Source organism: Ovis aries, chromosome 20 (genome assembly GCF_016772045.2).
Source record: "Ovis aries strain OAR_USU_Benz2616 breed Rambouillet chromosome 20, ARS-UI_Ramb_v3.0, whole genome shotgun sequence".
In the NCBI taxonomy this organism is placed as follows: Eukaryota; Metazoa; Chordata; class Mammalia; order Artiodactyla; family Bovidae; genus Ovis; species Ovis aries.
The window spans coordinates 36,983,492-36,996,472 of NC_056073.1; the positions used below are offsets into that span (position 1 = coordinate 36,983,492).

Here is a 12,981-nt window from a genome sequence, read left to right on the forward strand (position 1 = left end):
AAAAGAGTGATAAGTCCATGGTGCGTCTTAGAATCATAGCCCATCCTCCAGAACCCAACTGACTTAACCTGTAGTATAACTGGGGCTTCCCCGGTGCCTCAGAAGGTAAAGAATCTGCCTGCAATGCAGGAGACGCGGGTTCAATCCCTGGGTCAGGAAGATCCCTTGGAGAAGGGCATGGCAACCCACTCTAGTATTCTGGCCTGGTGAATCCCACAGACAGAGGAGCCTGGTGAGCTACAGTCCATGGGGTCCTAAAGAGTTCGACACGGCTGAGCGACCACCACCACCAACAGTGTAACTGATACCTTCTCTTGATGCTGCATTTCTTACAAGTTCTTTGAGGATTAATTGTACTACAGTTATCAGTGAGTGAGTGAGTGAGTGAAGTCGCTCAGTTGTGTCTGACTCTTTGAGACCCCATGGACTGTAGCCTACCAGGCTCCTCAGTCCATGGGATTTTCCAGGCAAGAGTACTGGAGTGGGTTGCCATTTTCTTCTTCAGGGGATCTTCCTGACCCAGGGATTGAACCTGGGTCTTCCACATTGTAGGCAGACGCTTTACCGTCTGAGCTACCAGGGAAGCCTTACAGCTATCAGTAGGACAGGATTATTAAGATTTAAGTTCTGTGATGTTTTGTTTTCAAGATCTAAGCATAGTTCCTGCCTTTTTAAGGGTAAATTTTAGACTAGATGATAATCTGTGTTTTGTTGAGAAGAAAATCCAGGTAGGGCTAATCTCTGTTTTTAAACCTATGCCAATGTGAGGACTATTTTTTGAAGTCTGAAGAATATAGCTTTGCGGAGAACTATGAGTGGTCTGAGGGTTTTCTTCATAAACACCGCCTAAACTGGCCTATGTTTGCTTTCTAGCAGTTGACATTTAAGAGATTTTTTTTTTTTTTTGAGGTTTCAGACTCTTTCTGCCCTCAAATACCTCATGTAAGCTGTCATCTTGCTGAAGATAAAAGGAACATTGTTTCAATTCTGGTCAGTTTCTAGAACTGTGTGATATTTAATAAGCCTGTTTAGCCTCACTGGGGCTTCACAGGTGGCATTAATAGTAAAGAATCCGCCTGCAATGCAGGAGGCTTGGGTTCAGTCCCTGGGCTGGGAAGATCCCCTGGAGGAGGGCATGGCAACCCACTCCAGTATTCTTCACCTGGAGAATCCCAAGGACAGAGGAGCCTGGTGGGCTACAGTCTATAGGGCTGTGAAGAGTTGGACACAACTGAAGCGACTTTAACACGCATACACACAGCCTCACTGATCCTCAAGCATATGCCTGTGTCTGTGAGTGTGTGCACTGTGTGAGTAAAGGAGAGTGGTGATGATAGTGGCCTCCTATAAAATCTTCATGGGACCAGGAGTGGTGGTCGGGACTTTTTTTTTTGCTCCTCAGTAGAGGACAAAAGTTGAGAAACTCTGGCCTGACCATCTAAAATTCCGTGCAGCTTTTTGGTGATGAAACTCTTCCAGAAGGCCAGGGTGAGGCTGAGCCTTGGAGGGAAAGGTGTTAGGAGTGTCTGACAGGCCTTCAGTTGGATTTGAAGCTGAAGGTCACATTGAGGACAATTAGTTCTGTTCTAGAGGGACTGCCCCCTGTTTGGTTGGTTTCTCCACCAGCTAATCCTTGGCTGGGTTGCTCAGTGTCCGTTCCCAGGTAAACTTCCAATGCAAAGTATTGAGCTTGGTTACCTGGTGAAGCCTGGGGATTGACACCAACTCATTTTTTTTTTCTACCCATTTGATTTCAACACTGCTTTCCTGAAAGTCTTCTTCATCAGCAAGCATTACAGCAGTTCCTGGAAAGAGCAAGACTTTTATGATTCTCAAAATCTCTGTATCAACTGAAAAAGTTTCCCAAGGACCAGTGAAACACTTCTGGGGACAAAGAAGTGAAGGGGCCAGGTAACCCGTTTTTAGAACCGGTGCTGGCAAGAAAGTGATCAGAAAGCACACAGTACCGCAGTAGCATCGTTTCTTACGGGAGTGAAAAGAATTTACAGTCCGCGGGGGGGCCGGACATCCGATGTCAGAAGCGAGCAGTTCTAGTGTCTGAGATTCTGTGACACGAACCAAGGGTGTAGGAAGCTATGCGTGTCCGCAGGAATGTAAGGAGAGCGAGAGAAGGGGGTGAGTGATGGGGCGCTGGCTGGGAGCATCGGGGTGTCCTTGGGTTTCCAGCCCCCGAGCAGATGAACTCTTGGCCGCAGGGAAAGCGCAGGAAACCTTCACCCGAGCGGGAACCGGGAGGGTGGGGGTGCTGAGACTGCGGCGGAACCAAAACAGGGTGTGGCCAGGGCGCTCCCGAGTGCTAGGCGCCCGCCTTGGTGACCCGGGAGGAGGTCGTTTTCGGGTGGCGGGGAGAGAGGACGGGGAGCTCCGGAGAAGGAAGAGCATTGGCTCCTCCCGCCCCACCCCCGCCCGGGGCTGCGCAACGCCGGGCGCAGGGCAAGGCGGCGGCGCCCGTGGCGGCGCTCTCCCCCCCGCGCGGCCGGGGCAGGGCGGGCCGGGTGGCGCTCGGGGGCCGGGCTCTGGTCCCCACTCAACCCTCCCTCCCTCCGCCTCCCGGGCCGGGCGGCCGGGCCAATGAGCGGCGAGAGGAGGGGAGCGGGAAGCCGAGCGCGCTGGGCCGCGGCCCTCCTACCGCGCCCGTAGCCGCAGCGCCGAACGCCAAGTTTTGCGCCCCGAGACTTTGCGCCGCGTCTCGTCCTCTGGCTCGCAGCTCGGTCCCGCGGGAGCCCGGCGGCCGCGCGCTGCCCTCGGGACGGCCGCCCGCGCGCACTCGGGCGGGAGGACGCCGAGCCGGGGGCCGGGGCTGGGGGCGGCTCCTCCCGAAGATGCAGGATGGCAGCGGAGCCGCGGTCCAGCCTGTCCTACCGCACCACGGGGTCCACCTGTCTGCACCCGCTCAGCGAGCTCCTGGGCATCCCGCTGGACCAGGTAACTGCGGGCGGGCGGCCAGGCCGCGCGCTGGGGCGTGAGCGCAGGCACCCTCCCCGAGCCGGAGCGGGAGGGAAGCCGGGGGAGGCGAGGAGGGGGATGTTATCTACCTCCGTCCCCGCCCCCATGCAGATTTCCCTGCTTCAGACTAGACAGGTGGAGTTTTGTTTGTTTGAGTTGATGTTTTTCTCCTGTACGTATGGGGGGGGGGGGGGTATACCCTGCACAGCAGATTCGAATAAACTTTGTTTTGGTCTTGTTTGAAGTTTGGGGTTGCCTCCTTTCCTGTAAGCCAGTTCTAAAGCCTTCTGATAAATGAAATCGTGTTCCGTCAGTGCACTCAAGTCTTCATTATTTTTAAGTTAGTTGAGCCTACTTAGAAAGTAAGCCTGAGTGATGTCTAAGCAGTAGCCTACCGTTTGGGGATAAGAGACCGGGGTGTTTCCGGCAGCGAGGCTTGGAAAATCGGGTTGACAGTTATTTTGTGCCCTGTGCGATCTCCATCCGCAAGGGAGGAGGGACACAGGATGCTGTGGTTTTCCGAGGGCCGTGGTTTATTCAGTCAGTCCGTTCTCGAGGGTCCAGGCTCCCTAGCAGGACAGGTTATTGGAAGAAGAGAGAGGCTGCTGCAGGTGTTTGGACTGAAACTGAAAATAGCAACAAACAGTAATTCCAGGTAAGAAATCTTTCTAAGCGTTAAGGCTCTTAACCCATTTTTTTGGTCTCTCTAGATGCTACAGGCTAGATCTGCCCTGTGTTTAGTAGTAAGCCAGTAAATACATAGTTGACCCTTGAATAAGACAAGTTTGAATTGCATGGATTCACTTATATGTGGATATTTTTCAATAGTAAGTACTACAGCGCTGTACCAGTACTGAAGCTGCTTAAATCTGCAGAGTCTAGGAACGGAGGATACAAGGGGCTGTCTGTAAATTATAGGCAGATGAACACCTATGTGGTTGAAGGGACAGCTGTATGTTATTTAAATGGAATTGGGTAAGGCATTCTGGAGGAGGGCCCGCATACTCCTGTTTCCTGCTGAGTTTTCATCCAGTTTTCTTCCTCTGCCTGTTCCCTAGTGAACTTTAAAAATTCTTTCCTTCACACAAGAGCATACCTGCTGCACTGTCCACTCCCATTCCTTCAGCAATGAGGAAGTGAAAGCTGGATGTTTGCTTTACTCAGATGCTGTTTTCTGAGCTGCCCTCTACCTGGCCCCCTTTGAGGCTTTGATTCAGAACTCCACCTGATCCGACAGTTGCCTCTCATCAGTTGTGAAATCCCAAAGGTCAGGAGGGGTTTTTTTCAGCTGCCCGTGCCTGTTCTTGTAGTGAGGATGTAGTGATTGCCAGGGACCTGCAAAGGCAGCAATAATAGCAAATTCTCTAGCCCTGAAATGAAATCTAACTCAGAGCCGAATTTCCTTTCTGGGGAGTTTGTTTCATACTTAACCCCTCTACCCTCCATCACAATTTATTTTAATTGCACTTTCCATTTGCAGCAGTACAGCACAATCCAGGGTTTTTTTTTGTTTGTTTGTTTTTGTTTTTGTTTTTTGTATGGAAAGAGATAGATTGTTAATAGATCCTGGAGATTGATGGCTAAGAGGCACCTAAGATGGATGTTATTAAGTGCCCTGTAACTGCCTCCACCATCATCTTGAGTCTCCTGGATTTCTGACAAAGGAATCCTGGTTTTAATTTATAAGAAAGAATGAAAGATGGAGAGGGGAGGGATTTGGGGGTACACGGAAGGAGAAATGTGGGCTCTAGACAAGAAAGGCACACCTGTGATCTTAGATCTTAGGGAGGCCTGCTGCCCTTCAGCTGGGGTCCAATCACAGTGATTCTTGGTGGAAGACACCCGTAAAGGGCAATACCCCAGCTGGCTTATTTAGGCCGAGGGAGAATCCCAAACCATAAACAATGTGGTTTGAGGCGAAACCGTGGCTTGAGGGTTTGGAAGCTTGATGTGTTTTTCTCCCTCACACTTTCAAGGGCCTTTTAGATGTTAGACTGACTTGCGGGTAATTCCTGGTCTGCTAGGAAACTTCCTTTGTGACCGTCAGCTGGTATTCTACCAACCTGGAGCCTCAGGGTCCTCATGTGTAATGTGGGAGATGGCAAAAGACCTACCTTTGGGAGTTGAGACATTTTACATAGATGTGAAGTGCCGTACGGTCCTTGTATCAGACAGGGGCCTGGCAGGAAACAATTCAACTCAATGGCTTATAATGAAGAAACTTCCCTGAATTACTTAAGAGTTGTGGGTGGCACTATAGGAGCCAATAAAGGATGTTCAGGTACCAAGATTGGGTGCTGAAGGGGAATAGGGAGAAAGTCCTGTTGCCTGGATGCAGGGGCAAAGCAGAGAACTTGGCCCTTCTGCTCCCCATCCCCTGACCTTTGCATCTCTTGCCGTGGCCCCTGGTGGGTGGCTGGCCTAGAGCGCCTGGGTGAAGTGGTCTGAGGGACTTCTCCTGGGCCACAGGGGGGACGAGAAATGTGGAGCCAGCTCTGGAGGACAGACCTAGGCTAAGAGCCCAGCCCTTGATACGCATTTGCTCCTGGCCCATTAAAGAGTGCCTTCTTATTGGCCTGCAATTTGCCAAGAATGATAAAACATATCTCAAGTTGCCCAAGTAGTGCCTCATATACCACTTACAGACGACAGTGAATCCTCTCCTTAATGTTTCAGGATTTCACATGTGTGTTTGTAATTTCTGAATTGATTGCGCTTATGGGAATGTCTTTGGCTTCTAGGTCTCCCTGGGTCAAGTCGTTTATTATTTACAACACCTGAAATATCTGCTGAGCATTCTGCTATGTGAGTGAAGAGCTCTGTTTTTCATCCAGTTCTTCCATTTATCTGTTCTCTTAGCTCTTCGGGGGAGCCCATGTGCATTGCGACTATACTCAGGAGAAGTCTCTGGTTTTAGTTTCCAGGGGCTTTGACTAGCCTGGACTCCTCTGAAAGAGGTTAAATGCAAAATCATCTTATTTAATTAGAGACTTGGAGCCCAGCAGTTCAGGTCCAGAGTATTGGAAATGGAGGATGTATGAGCCTTCACAGTTGCCTCACAGATGAGTTTGTTGAAAACTGTGTTTCTAGAATGAGTTCCTTTCTGTTAGCAGATGTGGAGCTTGGGCAGGGAGCGGAGGATAACTGATCTGCTTTTCTGTTTAAATCATCTGTTCATACCCTCTCCACCCTGTTTAGGTTGTGGGCTATGACAAGATCCATCTTTAAACTGTCCCAGCCTTCGAATGGACTAGGACTCAACTAGTCCTAAATGGACTCAGCTGCCAGAATGCTGACATTCCTAATGTGTGTGTCACTTGATCATATCCGAGGAGCTCTGCAAGAGGAGGAATTCCTGGCTTTAAGGACTTTGCAATTTGGTGAACTGAGTGCCAAGACTTTTTTTTTTAACCAACTGAACCCCCCCCAAATTTGTCTGTATTTGCATAAAGTATCAATTCAGTATTAAATTAGGATTCTTTGTCTGGATTTCAGTTTTTCCCCCTAATGTGGCATCAGCAGAAAAAAGGGACAAAGGAAAAATAGACCAGGAGATAAGAATCTAGGAAGTGATTGCCGAGGTTAAAGCAGTCAAGGTTTAGGTCTCTTCCTGTAGGCTTGTATTACAGTTTAAAAGGCTAGATGAGTGAAGACTAGCTCTCAAGGCCTGGCCTTCTCAACTCATGGGCTTCTCAACTACCCCCGCCTCTGGTGGCTCAGATGGTAAAGAATCTGCCTGCAGGGCTGGAGACTCAGGTTCAATCCCTGGGTTGGGAAGATCCCCTGGAGAAGGGAATGACTACCCACTCAGTATTCTTGCCTGGGAAATTCCACGGACAGAGGAGCCTGGTGGGTTACAGTCGCGGGGTCGCAAAGAGTCTGACACTACTGAAGCCTCTGACCATAAACTTTCTCTACCTGCCTGGAGTTTTCAGTCACCTGGTTGGTTCCCTTGCCTGTCTGTGGAAAGCCCAACCCTCAATTCTTGTCTTATCTAAGCCTTGCCCTTGGTTAAAAGCTTAACTCACATTCCACAGTCATTATTAAATATTTATTTCATACTTGTAATGCCAAGGACTTGGTCAGGTCGTAGAAATATAAGGATTAAAAAAAAAAAAAATCAAGGTTTCTGTCCTAGAAGAGTTTATACACCTATAAAGGAGACAAAAGACCCACATAAATATTAATATACAAGTACTATGTCCTGATGAACCGGTGTAAGTGCTAATAGAGGTATGCTGTTGTTCAGTACTCAGTTGTCTGACTCTTTGTGATCCCATGGACTGCACACGCCAGGCTTCCCTGGCCTTCGCTATCTCCTAGAGTTTGCTCAAACTCATGTCCATTGAGTTGGTGAGGTCCAACCATCTCATCGTCTGTTGCCCTTCTCCTCCTGCCCTCAGTCTTTCCAGCATCAGGATCTTTTCCAGTGAGTCAGCTCTTTGCATCAGGTGGCCAAAGTATTGGAGCTTCAGCATCAGTCCTTTCAATGCATATTCAGGGTTGCCTTTCTTTAGGATTGAGGTTTACACGTGGTAGCTTAGTGGAATGGAGATGGGAAAGCCACAGGACACCTTGGACTCCTGTAGAATTTACTGTTTACCTTTGACACCATTTGTATTTGACACTTAGTAAATGTTACCTTATTTTGTTAGCTGTCCTACATTTGTATGCTGAGTCTCAAACTAAAGTTTTCTTGAGGGTCAGGTTTTATTTCCCTTTGTATTCTAAACAAGTAGTAAATACTCAACAAATGTTTATCATTAGTAACAGTATGCTGCTGCTGCTGCTAAGTCGCTTCAGTCATGTCCGACTCTGTGCGACCCCATACACGGCAGCCCACCAGGCTCCGCCATCCCTGGGATTCTCCAGGGAAGAACACTGTGTATAGGCCCATGCTAATGGTGTACGTGATCAGATGTTGATATAGATAATCTTGTTTTTCAAGTGGACAGTGGATGGGTCTTTGTGGGGAAAGGGCCCGCCACTGAACATCCCCCCTGTTGGTGCTGCCTCCAGGCTATACCCTCGGGTTTTTGATTTGAACCATCTGCTCTCCACCCTAGGGCTTTCCAGTTGACCCCAGCTCAGGATGCATTTGGCGGGCCAGAAAACGTCAGTCCTGCAAAGAGCCACTTCCATTTATTTCTTTGGCCTCACTGGTTCCTTCAAGGCCAAATCTTCTCTCCCCACTCAATTTCCCTTTCATTGTCCGAGAGTGAAAATCATTGACTCCCAGGAGGAAGCTCGTGCGGTTAGACCACAGATAGCAAATCCTGAGTTTCTGCCGTATTCCAGGAATTCTTGGAACCAAATGAGGCTGGGATGATTCAAACATGAATAAATTGGGCCCTTCCTCAAAAACCCTGGAGAAGGAAATGGCAACCCACTCCAGTATTCTTGCCTGGAGAATCCCATGGATGGAGGAGCTTGGTGGGCTACAGTCCATGGGTCGCAAAGAGTCAGACACAACTGAGCGACTCCACACTCAAAAAATTCACTGGCGATTGGGGCGAGGGACACAGAAGTTAACCGGTGTTGCTTCTGTGCAGTGCCTGGGCCAGCAGCATCAGCCTTGAAGCTTGTTAGAAACGTCCATTCTCTCTGCTTGGAGCCCCATCCGCCACTCTGCAGGGCAGACCCAGCCAGAGGGTGGTCTCATGAGCCCTCCTGGTGGTGCTGGGAGTGAGAAGTTTGAGAATCACTGCTGTATACAGATAATTGGGATACAAATGAGTTTAGTGCAGTGGGGAGTCGGGTGAGGTTTGGTTGTCAGAGAGCATCTCACCGGTGGGGCAGAACATGAATTGGGTCTTGGAAGGACGAAGAAGTGTTTGTGTGGCAAGGTGGGTAGAAAGAACAGCACGTACAGAAAGTGGGGAAGTGTGAAACTGCGCTTCGTTTGAGGTGCTGAGCCCACTGAAGTGGCCGGTGGGGCTGCGCTTGTGAAGACTGTGGGACCGTAGGTTGGGGAGGGAGGCGGGGGTTATGTCACAGAGAAGCTGGAAGGCTCTGGTGAGGTGTCTGCACTTCATCCTGCAGACCAGGGGGCGGCAAGCTTTTTATATAAAGGACCAGACAGCATATATTTTCAGCTTTGCAGGCAGTCTTCGTTGCATCCACGTCACTGTGCCTTTGACACTTCAGAGCAGCCCCAGACGGTATGTAAATCATTGGGCCTGGCTGTGTTCTCCTGAAACTTTATTTACGGACACTGGAATTTGAATTTTGTCTAATTTACATGGGTTGTGGCATTCCCTTCTTTTTTTAAAAAAAAACCAAACCTTATTTTTGGCCGTGCTGGGTGTTCGTTGCTTCGTGTACGCTTTTCTCTAGTTGGGGGCTTCTCACTGGCGTGACTTCTCTTGTTGGAGCTGGGCTCGAGGGCATGTGGGCTTCAGTAGTTGCAGCCCACAGGCTCAGTAGTTGTGGTTCGGGACTCCTGAGCACAGGTTCAGTAGTTTACTTGCACGGGCATAGTTGTTACGTGGGAGAAGGCAATGGCACCCCACTCCAGTACTCTTGCCTGGAAAATCCCATGGACGGAGGAGCCTGGTAGGCTGCAGTCCATGGGGTTGCTGAGGGTCGGACATGACTGAGTGACTTCACTTTCACTTTCACTTTCATGCATTGGAGAAGGAAATGGCAACGCACTCCAGTGTTCTTGCCTGGAGAATCCCAGGGATGCGGGAGCCTGGTGGGCTGCCGTCTATGGGGTCGCACAGAGTCGGACACAACTGAAGTGACTTAGTAGCAGCAGCAGCAGTTGTTCCGTGGGACATGGAATCTTCCTGCACCAGGGAGTCAATCCTGTGTCCCCTGCATTGGCGGGTGGATTCTTATCTGCTGTGCCATAAGGGAAAGTCCAAAATTCTCTTGATTTTTTTTTTCCCCAACCCTTTAAAAAAATGTAAAAACACATAATTAACGTGCAGGCCGCACAAAAACAGGCAGGGGCTGGATTTGGCCCGAGGGCTGGAGTTTGAGATCCATATCCTAGACTGATTTTCCTCCAATCTGGTGGATGGACTCGCATCAGAATATACTGTATGCTTCTGGGATTCGATTCAGGCCTAGTGAGTCCAAATGCCTGTCCGAGTGAAGGGGCTGCCCAGGTGATTCTCCTGACAACAGAAGTTTAGAGGCACTGCTCACATCAAAGGGAAAGTGTTGAAGGGTTTACTGTGAAAGGATTTTCATCTTGTGAAGTGGGGTGGGAGGTCATGACTGAGGGATGAAGGGATGGAAGTGAAGCCGGAGTTTTGAGGATGAGCGGATATTTTGGGTGGTCTTTATGGGGGAGCAGAGAAGGAGCTGCCTGGGGTCAGTTGAATGGGTTGCTGGGTATAATCAACCCACTGAAAATCAAAAGCGTCAGGATTTGTGCCAGTCTGTGATTTTTCTCTTTCAGCAGCGCCTTCTCGGAGCAAAAGTGAAATAGACAGTTGGAAGGGAAAGTAGTTGAGACGTTAAGAAGTAAGGGTGTTGAGAGATGCTGACAAGTAGTTAGAGGTGGTGACAGTGAGAAGGGAAACATTAGGAGATTGGAGGGACTTTGAAGATCAGGTGCTGGGGAAGTGAGAGAGCCAGGCGCTGGGGTATTCAAGTTGAAGATCCCTAGCAAAGCTTCCCTGGGAGAAGGGATGGAAGTTGATTGAGTTTAGCAAGCCCAGGAACCTAGGGAGTTTGAGGGATTGTCCTCTTAAACACTGAAGCTCCCCAGGTTCCCCAGGGATGTGAGGTGTGGTACCTAAGCTCTCCAGGAATGTGGAGGTTGGTGGGTGCTGACAACTAGGAGGGACCAGAGAGGGCATGACCGGCTCTGCTCTCAGGCCCTCAGCCAGCTGCTCTGCAGGGCGCATCCTATCCAGGGTTAGGAGGAGCCAGACTTGGGTCTGGAGGGGAGGTACCTCTTGGCTGGAAGGATGGTGCCTCTCTTGAAGGGTGTTAGGAGTTCTCCTACCCCCTTTATAGAAGAAGGCAGCAGCTGAGCCTCATAAGGGGAGCAGAACACGCCTGCTGTGTTCTTTTGATGCTTACCACCCCCGTTCCCTCCAACAGCCCCGTCTTAGGGGCCCAGTTCATAATTGGTGCTAATTAAACACTTTAAGAATTGATGCTTTCAAACTGTGGTGCTGGAGAACACTCTTCAGAGTCCCTTGGACAGCAAGGAGATCAAACCAGTCCATCCTAAGAAAAATCAACCCTGAATACTCATTGGATGGACTGATGCTGTAGCTCTAATACTTTGGCCCCCTGATGTGAAGAGCTGACTCACTGGAAAAAAACCCTGATTCTGGGAAAGATTGGGCAGGAGGAGAAGGGGATGACAGAGGATGAGATGGTTGGATGGCATCACCGATTCAATGGACATGAACTTGGGCAAACTCCAGGAGATAGCGAGGGACAGGGAGGCCTGGCGTGCTGCAGTCCGTGGGGTCAGGAAGAGTCGGACACGACTTAGTGACTGAACGACAACAGAACACTTCATGAATACAAGACCAGACAAAATGCATTCAAGTGCTTTCTAAAAAAAGTCCATTTTAGAGGTCTTTCTATTCAGGCTAACAAATAAATAAGGGCAGAGATGCTACTTTCACATGATTGGCTGATTATACACACACTTAGAGCTTTTAGTCCCCAAGTGTATTACTAAATGGCAGGGGATGGTGGAAGAAAAATCGTCCAGAGCAGCACTGGGGGAATCTGGACAAGCAGTGACTTTTCTTCTCTCTCCTCGCCCATGTGGTGGTAAAATCGGGAAAGCAGACGCTGGGGGCAGACAGCTCTCCCACCAGGCTGAGAGCTGAGGGAGGGAGCTGGGAAGACTCTGAGGTTTCCGGAGCAGAGCAGAGGTCAAAAGTGGGAGGGAGGTCAGTGGTGGGAACATGAATCATGGAAGCGGAGGAAGAAGTCCATAGCTGCAAGTGTGCACGCCCAACAGGAGGCTGGGGGGATGAGAGGCAGGGTGCTCGGCAGGGCAAGGAAAGTGCCTCCTGGGGGCCCAGGAGCCTGGTAACGCCATGGCCAGCAACTGACCCTGAGCCTTGCAGTCTTTCCTGGAGCTGCTCGCAAAGAGAGTGGAAAGATCCTTTGTGGTTCTGAAGAGACTGCTTTTGGGAGATGGAAGACGCCTTTTAAAATAGCCAGAGGCTCAGTGGCAAAGAATCCGCCTGCAATGCAGGAGACACAGGTTCACTCCTTGGGTCAGGAAGATCCCCTGGAGGAGGGCATGGCAACCCACTCCAGTACTGTTGTCTGGAGAATCCCATGGTTGGAGGAGCCTGGCGGGATACAGTCCATGGAGTCGCAAAGAGTTGGACATGACTGAATCGACTTAGCATGAGCATAATGAAATGGTGAGATGTATTGAGGGAAAGACTACATTATAAACCCCAAATTCCATATAATAAAGAGGACAGGGTGGGTGGCGTTGGGCAATGTCCCTCAGTCCAGCCCTGTGTGTGGGAGGAATGACTCCATCCTAAGGGACTCGGGTGGGTCCAGTGGGTGCTGGCCGGAATGGCCAATGCTGGCTGGTGTCACAGTCTGGTGGCCTGATTTGACCACACTTGAAGGGGGATGTGTCCATATGCTTTCTGGCATTTCAGGCAGAGGCCTGGTGGGTCCTGGAGCTTTTGCCTGCCTGTCATGGAACAAGATGTGTTTTCTTCTTGACTTGGCCTCAGTTTACCTGTCTGCCCTAAAGACACCAGCAACTCCGTATGCTGGATGCTTAAATAGGCTTACAGGTCTTCAGTGGGACTTCCCCAGTGGCTCAATGGGAAAGAATCCACTTGCAATGTCGAAGACACAGGTTCTATCCCTGGGTCAGGAAGATCCCCTGGAGAAAGAAATGGCACCCCACTCCAGTATTCTTGCCTGGAGAATCCCATGGACAGAGGAGCCTGGCGGGCTACAGTTCATAGCGTCGCAAAGAATCAGACACGACTGAAGCGAGTAAGCCCACACAGGTCTTCAGTAACTTGCCTGCAGCCCTAGGGCTGGGCGAGG

General features: G+C 50.0%; 1 protein-coding gene across 6 annotated transcripts in view; it reads left to right on the plus strand.

Moving 5' to 3' along the window:
- The first annotated feature begins 2,060 nt into the window (after positions 1-2,060).
- The window catches only part of MBOAT1 (membrane bound O-acyltransferase domain containing 1), a 114,581-nt gene continuing 103,660 nt past the window's right edge, over positions 2,061-12,981 (plus strand). For 3 of the 6 annotated variants that reach the window (XM_015102825.4, XM_060403770.1, XM_042237316.2), the window contains exon 1: positions 2,592-2,946. In XM_015102825.4, coding sequence (XP_014958311.2) covers positions 2,851-2,946 — 96 coding nt within the window. In that variant the 5' untranslated portion in view covers positions 2,592-2,850. Of the gene's footprint in view, positions 2,137-2,591; positions 2,947-12,981 lie in introns of those variants that run through there. The other 3 variants (XM_060403771.1, XM_060403772.1, XM_060403769.1) reach the window with 3 other exon arrangements.